We start from the raw sequence: 15,935 nt of genomic DNA, 5'->3' as shown, positions 1-15,935 counted from the left end.
GGGTACCCCCGACTGTGAACCAGGTGACCTCTTACGGCCGCACCCTTCCACTCTCCCCTGTGAAAAATCCGTCACCTTCACTTCCGGAAGACTTCCCTTCCCTGGGAAGCCACAGCTGGTGGCAGCACAGGGGAGGGCTACCTGGACCCAGCCCAGGATTGCCAGCCTTGTGCCCCCCTGTGGAGGTCCGGGCCCAGAGTATGGGCCTCGGCTCTGTCCCCACAACCCCCAACATCCCACAGCAGCCACCTGTGTCCTCCTGGGGACAGTGGGCGTCCTGGGGCTTCCTCTCCTGCCTCACGCTGGGCTCTGACCCCGCACTCCTTCCTCTGTGCCTGGAAAGGTGAGAACAGCAGCTGCGATGTGGCCCTGGTGCCTGCGCCTTGTCACGGGGGGCCCAGCGCTGCCCCAGACTGCCCCTTGTCACGGTGAGACCAGCACCACCCTAGCCTGCCCCTTGTCACGGGGGGCCCAGCGCTGCCCTCCTGGACCAGGTTTCCCATGGCCGGCTGAACGGGCAGGACTAGGGCAGCGGATGGGGCCTGAACAGCCGGAAAAGCTGCACCTTCTCCCTCTCACCTGGACCTCTGAGACTAATGTGCTGGGGGCGTGGCCCCAGAGGGGAGGGGACAGCAACTGCCTGCCCCTTGGGGGCCAAAAGCACTGTCCAGTGGCCTCCCCTGGAGGGGTCGCTGTGTACAGGGAAGGAGTCACCTTGGAGGTGTGGCTGCCGCCTCCGTCTGCCGCGGCTCAGCAGAGTGGGGCTTCCTTGGGGGGCAGTGCCCACCCTGGCCTGTGTGGGGTGCGCCACGTCCCCTGCCCTGTCTCTGAGGGTCCCACTCCCCCAGCCCGCATGTGGGCCTCACAGAGAGGAAGGGGACATACATGGCCAGTCTTCCAGGCGTTTATTCAGCTCCTTCCCTGTGCCGCCAGCTGCTTCTTGAGTGAAGCCCACACGCTGGGCCGGCCACGGTGGGCTGAGCTTCGGGGACCCAGAAGGTGCAAACACAGGGCAGGGCTGGGGCAGCCTCCTCCTCCCTCCATTCACTCCATGAGGAGCCTTGAGACCCTTCCAGCCCTGTGCTCAGAGGCTGAGTCCGGACGCCCCACGCAGAGCTGGCTGCTGCTCACGCCTGGCTGCCTTTACCCACTCGCCGATGATGGTGGCCTCCAGCTTTCGTGCCTCAACCACAGAAACAGGATCTTCGGGGTGGGAGGCTCTGGGGAGGGGGCACAGAGGGGGCCCATCAACCCCAGCCCTCAGTGGGCCTGTCCCGCCCAACCCGTGACCACCGCCGGGCCACCTCCCTCCACACCTGAGGTCGAGGTGGTGCGCACCCCCCTGGATGGTGATGGCAATGACTGATGCACTCAGGTTCCTCCGAATCTGTGGTCAGCGGAAAGAATTCCATCAGGTGAAGGAATAAGGCCACTGCCCAGCCTCCGTGGACCCATTGGAGAGGAGACGTGAGAGGGCGGAGTCGAGAGTCAGTGTTCGTCAAGCAACCAGAGAGAGAACCAGCCGGAGACGGAGGTGGGAAGTGACGAGATGGGGCAAACCCGGGTAAGACAGGAACGGGGTAGGGGCCAGGCGAGGGGCCTGTGATCCCAGCACTCCGGGAGGCTGAGCGGGGAGATCGCTTGAGCCCAAGAGTTTCAGAACAGCCTGGGCAATACAGTGAGACTGTGTCTCTACAAAAAAACATTTTTAAAAATTAACTAGGCATGGTAGTGAGCGCCTGTAGCCTCAGTTACTGGGAAGCTTGAGCCTCAGAGGTTGAGGCTGCGGTGAGCCCTGATCTCGCCACTGCACTCCAGACTCGGCAACAGAGCAAGACCCTGTCTCCTAAAAAACCAAACAACCTAACGGGGTCACAGGGCCCAGGCCAGGACTCACCCCGCCCCCTGCCCAGGGGTCCAGGTTCCCGTTGGAGAAGATGATGTTGCTGGCAGCTCTGAGATCTGTAAGGGGCAGAGAAAGTGGTGATGTGGGCCCCTCGTGGGGGCTGTGAGCCGTGGACAAGGGGTGCAGAACTCAGGGCAGAGAGCAGGACGCTGCCCCGCCCCTGCCCCAGCCTTACCGCCCCCCCAGAAGCTGGTCAGCAGCCAGTCGGGCCGGGGCCACACGCCCCAGGTGTCCAGGCAGTACTGCTGGCGGCGGTCATCCGTGAAGGGCAGGTCAGGGAACATATCGGTCACATTGTTGCTGGCGAAGGTCAGGTTGATCTCGGTGCAGGCCTGAAGGTGCCCCAGCCTGAGTCAGGCCAGCCCACACCTGCCCGTGCCCCAAGTGGTTCCAGGCCACCCACAACCCCACACCTGGTAGTCCCAGGCCCTGGCATTGGGGCCGGTGCCGCAGCCGGTGGGGTCAGCACAGCTGCGGTAGAGCCGGTAGATGTCGTAGCAGTGCTCGGAGCCCGAGGCGTTGTAGACCAGGCCTGGGGAGGAGAGGCGTTGGGGCCCAGCAGCCACACACAGACACACCGCGGGCTCCAGCCACCAACCTGTCCCGCCTCGGAAGGGTCCTGCAGGGGGTCTGGGGCTCTGGGATCTGTGTCCCAGTGAGGAAGGCCCTCCAGGCTACCTGCTTGGAGGTCAGTGGGGTCTGTGCTGCCAGCCCTGGGCCTGACTGTTGAGGGCCCTCCCACTCCCCACGGGGCAGGGTGGGGCCTGCTGCCCTCTGTTGCCCTCCGTGCCTGGGGACTCCAGGGTGCCCTTGATCAGCACCCACCAAGCTGGACCTGGCTACAGCCAGTGCTGGGAGAGTCCCCAAGGATGGCCACTGCCTCCTGCAGGGCTTCTGGGAAGGTCGTGCTGTCCACCCCACCACAGCCCTGGGGCAGGAGGCAGAGCCCCTGGCCGGGCTACAGATCCTCACCCCACCCGTCCCCAGGACCCAAGCCAAGCCTGGGGTCTCCACACTTGCCCATCTGGGGCCAGGGGAAGGGCACCTGCCAGCGCTCGCAGCCCCGTGATCCTCTGGGCCTCACTCAGCAGCCGGTCACAGCCCACCTGGGGTGCAGGGGCAGCAGCGACTCAGCAGGGTCCCCTCCACCAGCTCCGCCTCCCTGGCTCCCAGGATAAGAGTCAGGCTGCTGGCCTCCAGCCTCAGGACGCTCCAGCCGGCCTCTCCCTGTGCCCCAGGAGGAGGCACCTCACCTTGACAGGGTTGGCGGGGAGGGGACCCAGGAAGTCGGTGGGGTAGGGGTAGTCCATCATGGCCAGCACGGTGAAGGCATTCCGGGCGAACATGAAGAGCTGGGTCAGGTCCTTTTCATCTGACAGCGGCTGGCAGGTGCCAAACTCCCAGCGGACCGTGTCGTAGGCTGCATGGAAGGGGCAGAGACTCAAGCCTTGGACACAGCAGGCGCTGGGGTGGGTCAGGCAGTCGGGGGCGGTGGGGGGGCCTCACCTCCCTGCAAGAACAAGTCCTTGATCTGTCGGAACGCTTCCCGCACACCCTGGGTGCATTTGGGACTCTGGCCCTCAAAGTCCTGGGGGAAAGAGACCGTGCTCACTGCAGCTGCTGTCCCTTAGGGGGCCTGGAGAACCCCAAGCCTCACTCACCACCGTGACGTCCCGGAAGAACTGGTTGGAGTCGCCGAGGCCTGCCACAGCTAGAACAGGCGCGCTGGCTGCCAGTGCCCCTGCCACCAGGTGGGGGTACTTCATCCTCAGGTAGGCGCTGAGCATCCCCCCATAACTGAGCGAGGGACACAGGATTAGGGCTGCTGCCCCCAACACCCCATTTCAATCTCTTTCCCTCCTCAAGGGCCCACAGGTGCCACAAGGAGGACGACACTTCTGAGACCCACAAATTTTGACCCTGGGCCTGGTGCAGGTGCAACCCTCACTGGGAAAGGCCGCTAGTGTGGCCAGCACATCCCAGCTGAGCAGGTGGCTGGGAGGACAGGCTGGGAGGGCTTCCTGGAGGAGGCAACACTAAGCCTGGAACCCCTGCCTGATGCCTTAGGAAAAGGCAGCGGTGGGAGTCAGAGGGGAGAGGCCGGGCCAGCACGCAGCCACCTCTGCAAACAGTGGGGAGAAGGGCTGGGGTCGCTGGGTCGGGGCAGGGGAGGGGGGGGTGCGGAGACGGGGGAGGCGCCTACCTTCCACCAAAGGCAATGGCGGGGGCGTCCTGGGCCCCGAGGTTGCTCCGTAGAGCGCGGAGCAGCTCTGCGAAGTCGGCCAGGGCCTGCTCCACCGTCAGCAGCTCCGTGTGCCCGCGCTGCGTGGACCGCGCACCGAACGGCAGCGACTTCCCGTAGTAGCGCTGGGGGGAACTTGCCATGGAGCCCGGCCCCGAGACCCCGCCCGGCACCCACGTGCTCCGCAACCCCGCCCGGCACCCACGTGTCCGCGACCCCCACCCGCGACCCCGCCCGGCACCCACGTGCTCCGCGAAGACCAGTAGAGCGCCCTGCTCGGCCGCGAGCTCCACGATGAAGCCCGAGTTGTTGGCGAAGGCCCACACGTCGCCCTCGTTCCCGGTGTAGAAGAAGATGGGCCCCTCGCCCCGGATCCAGAACCTGTCTGTAGGGAGGGCGGGTGAGGCGGGGGTGCTGGGGGGCGGCCGGCCGGGGCCGGGGCCGGGGCCTCACCTGACACCAGGAAGCGCTGGGGGAAGGTCTGGTTGCCGAAGCGCTCGAAGTTGAAGTGGTCCAGACGCTGCTGGAAGAAGCGCTCCTGGAAGCCGGGGTCCGGGGCGCTGCGGGCTGTGGGGGGGGGGGGGGGGGGCCCCAGGGGGGGGGGCGGGGGCGGGGGGGGGGGGGGGGGGGGGGGAAGGGGCGGGGGGCGCCGCCACACTCACCCCCCGCCTCGAGGCCGCGCAGACCGAGCGCCAGCAGGAGGACCGGGGCCCAAGCAGCGCAGCCCATGTCGCCTTCCGCGGGTGCCCGTCACGTGAGCGGGGTCACGGGGCCGCCAGGGCGCGCTCCTCCCTCCAGGCCTCACGTGTTCCCGGCGCCCGCTGTCCCCATGGAGACCGTCGCCGTGGGGCGCCTGTGCAGTCGCTGCTTCAGTGCCGCGCCCGGGACTGTGCGCCCCAACACCCCGCGCCTCATGGCCGCTGCCCAGGGGTCCCTCCTGGGCACGGCGCGGGGAAGCCGAGGGCCCCTGGGCCATCTCCACGGCCTCCCGCCCCACTGGCTCGTTCTCCCACCGTGGCCCCATCCGGAGCTGCGCTAGGGCCAGTCCCTGCTGTGCCGGCCAAGCCTCCCCAGCACTTGCTCCTGGCAGGTGTCCCACTCTAAGGCAGGGCCAGGAAAGCGGAGACCGTTCTGCTGCCCCTAAGGGCGGGAGGGAAAGGGTCCTAAACAGAGTGATGGCGCCCGAAGAAAGCCAGCCAGGGTTTGTCCAAGCGACAACAGGGGCCGGGCAGGTGGGGGGCGGGGCCTCGCAGGGGGCAGGAGTGTGGGGTGCCCCTGGAGGGTCTGGGCAGGGCCCGGATGTGGCCGTGTAGCTCCCAAGAGCTGGGATCGCCACCTGCCCTTCCGACTGGCACCCAGTTTGTCCACACAGCCCTGCAGGGACAAGGGGGGACCAGAGGCCTCTGCTGGGAGCTGGGGCCTCCTCCCTGGGGAGCACCCAAAGGATGGAAGAAGTCACCTTTCCCCAGCATCCAGTCCAGGGCGTGGGTGAGGGGGCCATAGTGGTGAGTGCCAGACCAGCCACGTGGAGTCCTGCTGGGGATGTACATGGGCCACTAGCCAGGCCCAGAACAGGTGCAGAAGCAGCAGGGACTCAGCTACAGACAGAGAGAGTTACTCTGTCCCTCTCCCAAGACTGCCCTTGGCCAGCATGACCCTGCCATGCCCATCCTGTGTGTGGCTGAGTGGGGAAGCCTGGCCACTTCCACAGACCCTCGCGCCATGACCCCTCCGCCTCACGCAGAGGCACTCCCATGGTGGGTCACTGGTGGCTGAGGCCCTCAGCATGGTGGCAGTGACCATCGTGTCACACTGCAACACGAGGTCATCCAGGGCCACACACCATCCCCACCACGGTCTCACATCTGGGCCCTGTCCCATCCCTGCACAGTTCCGCGGCTGCCTGCCGGGACCCCCACAGAACAGGGTGAGGAGAAGCAGCAGCCCTCCTTGGATGTGGAGGTGCCCCATGGCGTCCCCCACCCCACACCTCTGCTCCTGTGGCTCCCTCGGGCGCCTTAAGTGGTCAGAGCTCCACCAGCAACCCTCACCCAGGATCGCAGCTCTGGAGACGCCAGCTAGGCCGAGAGCGGCCAGCCAGCTCCCCAAGCACACCAGGGCCTGGAGATGCCCCAGGCTTGGCTGGGCCCACAGAGGGGCCAGAGCCTCAGGGAGGGTTCCAGGGGCAGGGTTTCCAAGGAATCCACTTCCCCTCTTGTCCATGGCCCAGGCCTTGATGCCCCTTCTGGGCAGCAGCCAGGGCCTCCCAAGCCAGAAAGAGTGGGCATGGGGCTAGCCAGCATGGGCTCTGTCGGGGGTGAGAGTGGCCACAGCCCCCTGCCCACATCCCTGTGCTCACAGAAACATGTGCTGTATGGAAGCGAGGTTTAAGAGATCTATGCCTGTGCTGTTAATCTGTAACCTTAGCCCCATCCCTGTGCTTACAAAAACATGTGCTGTATTGTCTCAAGGTTTAGGGGATTTAGGGCTGTGCAGGATGTGCTTTGTTAAAAATGTGTTTGCAGGCAGTATGCTTGGTAAAAGTCATCGCCATTCTCCATTCTCGATTAATCAGGGACACAATGTACTGCAGAAAGCCGCAGGGACCTCTGCCCAAGAATTGTCCAGGTCTCCCCCAACTGAGACAGCCTGAGATATGGCCTCATGGGAAGGGAAGACCTGACCGTCCCCCAGCTGGACACCAGTAAAGGGTCTGTGATGAGGAGGATGAGTAAAAGAGGAAGGCCTCTGTCTCCTGCATGCCCCTGGGAACGGAATGTCTCAGTGTAAAACCGGATCGTACATTCATTCTATTCGGAGACAGAAGAAAACTGCCCTGTGGCTGGAGGCGAGATATGCTGGCGGCAATGCTGCTGTGTTACTTGTTGCTACGCTGAGATGTTTGGGTGGAGAGAAGCATAAATCTGGCCTACGTGCACATCCAGGCACAGTACCTTCCCTTGAACTTATTTGTGACACAGATTCCTTTGCTCACATGTTTTCTTGCTGACCTTCTCCCCACTATCACCCTGTTCTCCTGCCGCATTCCTCTTGCTGAGATAGTGAAAATAGTAATTAACAAATCCTCAAGCCTGTAATCCCAGCACTTCGGGAGGCCGAGACGGGCGGATCACGAGGTCAGGAGATCGAGACCATCCTGGCTAACACGGTGAAACCCCCGTCTCTACTAAAAAATACAAAAAACTAGCCGGGCGTGGTGGTGGGCGCCTGTAGTCCCAGCTGCTCGGGAGGCTGAGGCAGGAGAATGGCGTGAACCCAGGAGGCGGAGCTTGCAGTGAGCTGAGATCCGGCCACTGCACTCCAGCCTGGGCGACAGAGCGAGACTCTGTCTCAAAAAAAAAAAAAAAAAAAAATCCTGAGGGAACTCAGACACCAGTGCTGGTGCAGGTCCTCTGTATGCTGAGTGCCGGTCTCCTGGGCCCACTGTTGTCCCTCTATACTTTGTGTCTTCTTTCTTTTCTCAGTCTCTCGTCCCACCTGACGAGAAATACTCACAGGTGTGGAGGGGCTGGCCACCCCTTCACTGGCACAGCAACGTGACATGTTAAGGGGTACAGCTTCTGCAGGAGGCCCCCAAGGTCCGTTATCACCAGGGCCCTCGTCAGCCTGTGTAGGATACAGTAGGTCACCCAAGGGGCAAGTAGGCCTAGGCCCGCCATGCCTCTGCAGACACCCCCAGTCTCTCTCTGCCCATCCCCGGAGTGGGACAGACGGGCAGGTTGGCTGCAGAGCCACCAGCTGAGGGGATGAGAGGTCCCTGGGCAGGGAATCCTGGGAGCCAGGCCAGCAAGGGTGAGGCTGCTGAGCCCAAACCCTCCCCTCAAGGTCCATCTGCTCTCTCTAGACCATCTAGGCAGCTCTACCACACCCCGATTCCTGCTGGGACACCCAGTCCCACCCTCTACGGCTTGCAGACTGGGGGCCATGCCCGGCCGGACATCACGCCTGTGCTACCCCTCAGACTGAAAGGCTGCCAGCAGGCCGCTGGCAGGTGGCTCCGGTGTGTGTGGCCGTGACTTACTGCATCTGCACTTAGGGCCGTGCTGGTCTGTGTGCTGAAGTATACATAATATAAAATTGACCACTTAACCACTTTCCTGTGCTAAGTTTGGTGGCATCAGGTACATTCATGCATTCACAATACTGTGCACCGTCATCACTATTTTCCAGACTACCTCATCACCCCCAATAGCACCACCGTAGCCATTAAACAATGGACCCCAGTCACTGGCACCCACCATTTTACCGTTTGTCTCTGTGGCTCTGCTGACTCCAGGGACGTCATATCAGTGGAATCCTACAGTATTTTGTCCTCTGTTGCCCAGGCTGGAGTGCAGTGACAGAATCTCGGCTCACTGCAACCTCTGCCTCCTGGGTTCAGGTGATTCTCCTGTCTCAGCTTCCGGAGTAGCTGGAATTACAGGAGCCCACCACCACACCCGGCTAAATTTTGTACTTTTAGTAGAGATGGGTTTTCATCATGTTGGCCAGGCTGGTCTTGAACTCCTGACCTCAGGTGACCCGCCCGCCTTGACCTCCCAAAGTGCTGGGATTACAGGCGTGAGCCGCTGCACCCAGCCTGTGGTTTTGATTTGCGTCTCCCTAACGATTAGTGATGCTGAACATTTTTCCTGTGTTGATTGGCCATTTCTATGTCTTTTTTGGAAAAACGCCTATCAAATCCTTCGCTCATTTTTGAATTGGGTTGTTTTTTGTTGAGTTTTATGATTTTTAAAAATCATCTGGATCGGCCGAGGGCAGCAGCTCACACCTGTAATCCCAGCATTTTGGGAGGCCGAAGTGGGCGGATCACGAGGTCAGGAGATTGAGACCACCCTGGCCAACACAGTGAAACCCTGTCTCTACAAAAATACAAAAAAAAAAATAGCAAAATAGCCTGGCGTAGTGGCAGGCGCCTGTAGTCCCAGCTACTACGGAGGCTGAGGCAGGAGAATTGCATGAACCCAGGAGGCAAAGCTTGCAGTGAGCCAAGATCACACCACTGCACTCCAGCCTGGGCAACAGAGCGAGACTCCATCTCAAAAAAAAAAAAAATCATCTGGATTTCAGCCGGGCACAGGGGCTCATACCTGTAATCCCAGCACTTTGGGAGGCCAAAGCAGGCAGATCACAAAGTCAAGAGATCAAGACCATCCTGGCCAGCATGGTAAAACCTTGTCTCTACTAAAGATACACAAATTAGCTGGGCATGGTGGCAGGTACCTGTAATCTCAAGTACTCAGGAGGCTGAGGCAGGAGAATTGCTTGAACCTGAGAAGCAGAGGTTGCAGTGACCTGAGACGGTGCCACTGCACTCCAACCTGAGTGACACCGCGAGACTCTGTCTCAAAAAAAAAAAAAAAAGAGGCTGGGCGCGGTGGCTCACGCCTGTAATCCCAGCACTTTGGGAGGCCGAGGTGGGTGGATCATGAGGTCAGGAGATCGAGACCATCCTGGCTAACACGGTGAAACCCCATGCCTACTAAAAATACAAAAAATTAGCCAGGCATGGTGGTGGGCACCTGTAGTCCCAGCTACTCGGGAGGCTGACGCAGGAGAATGGCGTGAACCCGGGAGGCGGTGCTTGCAGTGAGCGGAGATCACGCCACTGCACTCCAGCCTGGGCGACAGAGCGAGACTCTGTCTCAAAACAAACAAACAAAAAATCTAGATCTCAATCCCTTTGTCATATATGTGATTTGCAAATCTTCCTTTCTGTGGGTTGCTTTTTTATTCAGTTGATACTGTCTTTGAAGTGCAAAAATTATTATTTTTTGAAACAGAGTCTCACCCTGTTGCCCAGGCTGGAGCGCACTGGTGCAGTCTCAGCTCACGGCAACCTCCCTATCCCATGTTCAAGCAGTTCTCTGCCTCAGCCTCCAGAGTAGCTGGGATTACAGGTGCCCACCATCATGCCCGACTAATTTTTGGATGTTTAGTAGAGATGGGGTTTCATCATCTTGGCCAGGTTGGTGTTGAACTCCTGGTCCGCCCACCTCAGCCTCCCAAAGCGCTAGGATTACAGACGTTAGTCACTATGCCTGGCTGATGTGCAGAAATTATTTTGATGACATCCAGTTTGTCTGTCTCTTGTTGCTTGTGCTTTTAGTGCAATCTAAGAATCTGTTGCCAAATTAAAAGTTGTGAAGGTTTACCCTCTATGCTTTTTTCCTAAGAGTTTTATAGTTTTAACTTTTTTTGTTGTTTTGGGGGTTTTTGTTGAGACAGAGTCTCGCTCTATCACCCAGGCTGGAGTGCAGTAGCACCATCTCGGCTCACTGCAACCTCTGCCTCACAGGTTCAAGTGATTCTCCTGCCTCAGCCTCCCAAGTAGCTGGGATTACAGGCATGCACCACCACACCTGGCTAATTTTTGTATTTGTAGTAGAGTCGGGATTTTACCATGTTGGCCGGGCTGGTCTCGGTGGACGACAAGCCACCCAGGTGCTGAGGGAAGAGACCGAGGGCACAAGCTGTTCCAGTATGATAAAGAAAATATATAGAATAAGAATAGTTATGGCCAGGTGCACTGACTCACGCCTGTAATCCCAGCACTTTGGGAGGCCAAGGCGGGTGGTCACGAGGTCAGGAGATCTAGACCATCCTGGCTAACAGGGCGAAACCCTGTCTCTACTAAAAATACAAAAAATTAGCCGGGCGCGGTGGCAGGCGCCTGTAGTTCCAGCTATTCGGGAGGCTGAGGCAGGAGAATAGTGTGAACCTGGGAGGCAGAGCTTGCAGTGAGCTGAGATCACGCCACTGCACTTCCAGCCTGGGCGATAGAGCTAGACTCCGTCTCAAAAAAAAAAAAAAAAAATTATACTAGAAAGAGATTATAGATATGATGATATATGAATATTACTAATCATCAGTTTTTAGCATTACTCTTTATTCCAATATTATAATAATCTCTGTTCTACAATTATAACCCAGGAAAACCCAGGCCATACAGAGATAGGAGCTGAAGGGCACGATGAGAAGTGACCAGAAGGCAAGTGTGAGCCTGTGCCACGCCCGGACAGGGCCACTAGAGGGCTCCTTGGTCTAGCGGTAGCGCCAGTGCCTGGGAAGGCGACCTTGACTCAGCGGACTTTGGTCCAGCGGTAGCGCCAGCGCCTGGGAAGGCACCCCTTACTTAGCAGACCGGGAAAGGGAGTCTCCCTTTCCCCGGAGGAGTTAGAGAAGACTCTGCTCCACCACCTCTTGTGGAAGGCCTGACCTCAGTCAAGCCCGCACACAGCCATCCGGAGGCCTAACCGCCTCGCGGCGATGCTGTGCTTCCGCGGTCACGCTCCTGGTCCGCTTGCATGTGCCGCCCTGTACACCTGGCTCCGCCTTCTAGACAGCGGTGGCAGAATTAGTGAAAGTATTAAAGCCGCTGATTTCTCCAAGAAATGCATATAGGAAATAATGACGTAAGCTGTCCCCTCTCTCTCTGCCTCTGCTACCAAAGAGGGAAGGGCCTCCTTTCTGGTGGACACGTGACTCGCGTGACCTTACCTATCATTGGAGACGGCTCACACTTCTTACCCTGCCCCCTTGCCTTGTATCCAATAAATATCAGCGCGGCCAGGCATTCGGGACCACTATTGGTCTCCATGCCTTGGTGGTAGTGGTCCCCTGGGCCCAGCTGTCTTTTCTGCCATTTCTTTGTCCTGTGTATTTATTTATTTATTTTTATTTTATTATTTTTTTTTGAGACGGAGTCTCGCTCTGTGGCCCAGGCTGGAGTGCAGTGGCGCGATCTCCGCTCACTGCAAGCTCCGCCTCCCAGGTTCACGCCATTCTCCTGCCTCAGCCTCCCGAGTAGCTGGGCCTACAGGCGCCGCCACCACGCCCAGCTAATTTTTTTGTATTTTTTAGTACAGACGGGGTTTCACCGTGTTAGCCAGGATGGTCTCCATCTCCTGACCTCGTGATCCGCCCGCCTCGGCCTCCCAAAGTGCTGGGATTACAGGCGTGAGCCACCGCGCCCGGCCCTGTGTCTTTATGTCTATGATCTCTCGTCTCTGCACATGAAGAGAAAAACCCACAGGCCCAGTAGGGCTGGACCCTATAGTCTCGAACTCCTGACCTCGTGATCCGCCCGCATTGGCCTCCCAAAGTGCTGGGATTACAGAAGTGAGCCACCGTGTCCAGCCCAACTTTGTTCTTTTTCAAGATTCTTTTGGATCGCTTAGGGAAGTATTAACATCTTAACAATGTTGTCTTTCTACTCATGAATAAGGGGTCCTTTGCACTTAATTTAGGTTTTCTTTCTTTCAGCAATGTTTTGTAGTTTTCAGTGTACAGGTATTTCACCTCCCTGGTTAAATTTATTCCTTGGCATTTTACCCTTTTAGATGTTGTTGTAAATAGAATCGTTTTCTTCATTTCCTTTTTGGACTGTTCGTTGCAGGTGCACAGAAACGCAAGTGATTTTGTTGATACTACGTCCTGCAACTTTACTGAATTTCTTTACTAATTCTAGCAGCTTTCTTGTGTATTCTTTGGGATTTTCTACATGTAAGATCATGTTATCTGTGAATAGCAATATTTCTACTTCATCCTTTCCATTTGAATGCCTCTTATTTCTTTTTCTCATGTAATTGCCCCTGGGCAGGACTTTCAGTACAATATTTAATAGCAGTGGTGAAGCAGGCACCTTCTTCTTCTTTTTTTGAGACAGAATCTAGCTCTGTCGCCCAGGCTGGAGTGCGGTGGCTCAATCTCGGCTCACTGCAACCTCAGCTTCCTGGATTCAAATGATTCTCCTGCCCCAGCCTCCCAAGTAGTTGGGATTAAAAGCATGTGGAAAAAACATGCAGCTGGGGCCGGTGTGGTGGCTCACGCCTGTCATCCCCGCACTGTGGGAGGTTGAGGCAGGCGGATCACACAGTCAGGAGTTCAAGACCAGCCTGGCCAACATAGTGAAACCTTGACTGTACTAAAAATACAAAAATTGGCCGGTGCAGTGGCTCACGCCTGTCATGCCAGCATTTTGGGAGGCCGAGGCAGGTGGATCACACAGTCAGAAGGTTAAGACCAGCCTGGCCAACATAATGAAACCCTGACTGTACTAAAAATACAAAAATTGGCCGGGAGTGGTGGCTCACGTCTGTAATCCCAGCACTTTGGGAGGCTGAGGCGGGCGGATCACGAGGTCAGGAGATCGAGACCATCCTGGCTAACACGGTGAAACCTGTCTCTACTAAAAAAGACAAAAAAATTAGCCGGGTGTGGTGGCAGGCGCCTGTAGTCCCAGCTACTCGGCAGGCTGAGGCAGGAGAATGGCGTGAACCCAGGAGGCGGAGCTTGCCATGAGCCGAGATCACATCACTGCACTCTAGCCTGGGCAACAGAGCGAGACTCCGTCCCCAAAAAAAAAAAAAAAAAACAAAAATTAGCTAGTGTGGTAGCTGGCGCCTGTAGTCCCAGCTACTTGGGAGTCTGGGGCAGGAGAACTGCTTGAACCCAGGAGGTGGAGGTTGCAGGAGCGGAAATTGCACCACTGCACTCCAGCCTGGGCAACAGAGCGAGACTCCGACTCAAAAAAAAAAAAAAAAAAAAAGTCCGGGCTTGGTGGCTCATGACTGTAATCCCAGCACTTTGGGAGGCCAAGGAGGGCGGATCATGAGGTCGGGAGATTGAGCCCATCCTGGCTAACATGGTGAAACCCCATCTCTACTGAAAATACAAAAAAATTAGCTGGGCGTGGTGGTGGGCGCCTGTGGTCCCAGCTACTCGGGAGGCTGAGTCAGGAGAATGGTGTGAACCCGGGAGGCAGATCTTGCAGTGAGCCGAGGTCACGCCACTGCACTCCAGTCTGGGCGACACAGCGAGACTCCGTCTCAATAAAAATAAAAATAAAATAAATAAAAATAAAAAACACACAAGCAGCTGGCTAGGTCACAGAGCGGTCAAGGAACCCTACGTTTCTGTCAGGACAAGAGAAAAGGCAAGTGGCAAGTGGAACTGGGGGACCCTACTGTGTTTTTTGGTGTCAGATGGGTAATGTGCTGACTTTGTAAGAAGGTTTGAGGAAAGCACATCTCACATGAGTGTGAAACCGAATTATCACACTGATGAACTACAAAAGAATCGGTGTTTACAGCTATTAATTTCCATCTGAGCACAACCTTGCTCCATCCCATACATTCTGGTAGTTTCTGCTCCCGTTTTCATTCATCTCTAAGTATTTTCTACCTCCCCTTGTAAATTCTTCTTTGACCCATTGGTTAAGAGTATGTTATTTAGCCGGGCGCGGTGGCTCAAGCCTGTAATCCCAGCACTTTGGAAGGCCGAGACGGGCGGATCACGAGGTCAGGAGATCGAGACCATGCTGGCTAACACAGTGAAACCCCGTATCTACTAAAAATACAAAAAACTAGCCAGGCGAGGTGGCGGGCGCCTGTAATCCCAGCTACTCTGGAGGCTGAGGCAGGAGAATGGCGTAAACCCGGGAGGCGGGGCTTGCAGTGAGCTGAGATCCGGCCACTGTACTCCAGCCTGGGGGAAGGAGCAAGCCCCCTCCTCAAAAAAAAAAAAAAAAAAGAGTATGTTATTTAATTGCCAAATATTTGCAAATTTTCCAGCTTTTCCTGTTACTCGTTTTTCTTTTTTTTTTTTTTGAGATGGACTCCTGCTCCGTTGCCCAGGCTGGAGTGCAGTGGTGCAATCTCAGCTCACTGCAACATCTGCCTCCCGGACTCAGGCGATTCTCCTGCCCCAGCCTCCCGAGTAGCTGGGATTATAGGCACGCACCACCATGCCTGGCTAATTTTTGTATTTTTAGTAGAAATGAGGTTTCACTATGTTGGCCAGGCTGGTCTCGAACTCATGACCTCAGGTGATCCGCCCGCCTCAGCCTCCCAAAGTGCTGGGGTTTACAGGCGTGAGTCACCACACCTGGCCTCCTGTTACTCATTTCATTTTTTTTTTTTTTTTTTTTTTTGAGGCGGAGTCTTGCTCTGTCGCCGGGACTGGAGTGCAGTGGCCAGATCTCAGCTCACTGCAAGCTCCGCCTCCCGGGTTTACACCATTCTCCTACCTCAGCCTCCCGAGTAGCTGAGACTACAGGCGCCCGCCACCTCGCCCAGCTAGTTTTTGTATTTTTAGTAGAGACGGGGTTTCACCGTATTAGCCAGGATGGTCTCGATCTCCTGACCTCGTGATCCGCCCGTCTCGGCCTCCCAAAGTGCTGGGATTACAGGCTTGAGCCACCGTGCCCGGCCCTGTTACTCATTTCTAATGTCATTCCACTGTGGCTGAAAAACATACTTTGATGGATGGGCACACTAACTCACGCCTACAATCCCAGTGCTTTGGGAGCCCCAGGTGGGAGGCTCATTTGAGAACAGGACTTGAGGAGCCACCTGGGAAACACAGTGAGATCCCATCTCTACAAATTAAAATTAGCCAGGTGTGGTGGTGTGCACCTGTAGTCCTAGCTACTTGGGAGGCTGAGATGGGAGGATCACTTGAGCCCAGGAGTTCAAGGCTACAGTGAGCTATGGATCATGCCACTGCACTCCAGCCTGGGAGGCAAGCAGACACACACACACACGCGCAGGTGTGTGTGTGTATATACATATTGTATTATTTCAACCTTTGAGGCTAGGCATGGTAGCTCATGCCTGCAATCCCAGCACTTTGGGAGGCTGAGGCAGGCAGATCACCTGAGGTCAGGACCGGCCTAACCAGCATGGCGAAACCCTTCTCTACTAAAAATACAAAAATTAGGCCAGGTGCGGTGGCTCACCTTGTAATCCCAGCACTTTGGGAGGC

At 57.2% G+C, this 15,935-nt stretch overlaps 1 protein-coding gene and 1 non-coding gene across 15 annotated transcripts in view; both read right to left on the bottom strand.

The window, feature by feature from the left end:
* Positions 1-888: 888 nt before the first annotated feature.
* The window catches only part of DPP7 (dipeptidyl peptidase 7), an 18,617-nt gene continuing 3,570 nt past the window's right edge, over positions 889-15,935 (bottom strand). The window contains exons 2-16 of one of the 14 annotated variants that reach the window (XM_023227536.2): positions 8,408-8,580; positions 7,665-7,775; positions 4,811-5,001; positions 4,602-4,715; positions 4,394-4,529; positions 4,110-4,273; positions 3,568-3,703; positions 3,413-3,494; positions 3,160-3,326; positions 2,952-3,012; positions 2,320-2,438; positions 2,082-2,238; positions 1,898-1,962; positions 1,317-1,387; positions 1,037-1,220 (exon numbers count right to left, since the gene is read on the bottom strand). In XM_023227536.2, coding sequence (XP_023083304.1) covers positions 1,085-1,220; positions 1,317-1,387; positions 1,898-1,962; positions 2,082-2,238; positions 2,320-2,438; positions 2,952-3,012; positions 3,160-3,326; positions 3,413-3,494; positions 3,568-3,703; positions 4,110-4,273; positions 4,394-4,529; positions 4,602-4,715; positions 4,811-5,001; positions 7,665-7,775; positions 8,408-8,410 — 1,713 coding nt within the window. In that variant the 5' untranslated portion in view covers positions 8,411-8,580 and the 3' untranslated portion in view covers positions 1,037-1,084. Of the gene's footprint in view, positions 1,221-1,316; positions 1,388-1,897; positions 1,963-2,081; positions 2,239-2,319; positions 2,439-2,951; positions 3,013-3,159; positions 3,327-3,412; positions 3,495-3,567; positions 3,704-4,109; positions 4,274-4,393; positions 4,534-4,601; positions 4,716-4,810; positions 7,171-7,664; positions 8,387-8,407; positions 8,581-15,935 lie in introns of those variants that run through there. The other 13 variants (XM_023227535.2, XM_023227537.2, XM_023227533.2 and 10 more) reach the window with 13 other exon arrangements.
* LOC111553125 lies at positions 14,150-14,250 on the bottom strand. The gene has a single exon (XR_002734824.1). It is a non-coding gene; the product is annotated as a small nucleolar RNA U13 (small nucleolar RNA).

Source organism: Piliocolobus tephrosceles, chromosome 14 (assembly GCF_002776525.5).
Source record: "Piliocolobus tephrosceles isolate RC106 chromosome 14, ASM277652v3, whole genome shotgun sequence".
Lineage (NCBI taxonomy): Eukaryota > Metazoa > Chordata > Mammalia > Primates > Cercopithecidae > Piliocolobus > Piliocolobus tephrosceles.
The sequence above is the reverse complement of the archived record's forward strand: the minus strand, read 5'-3'. Positions and strand labels throughout refer to the sequence as shown.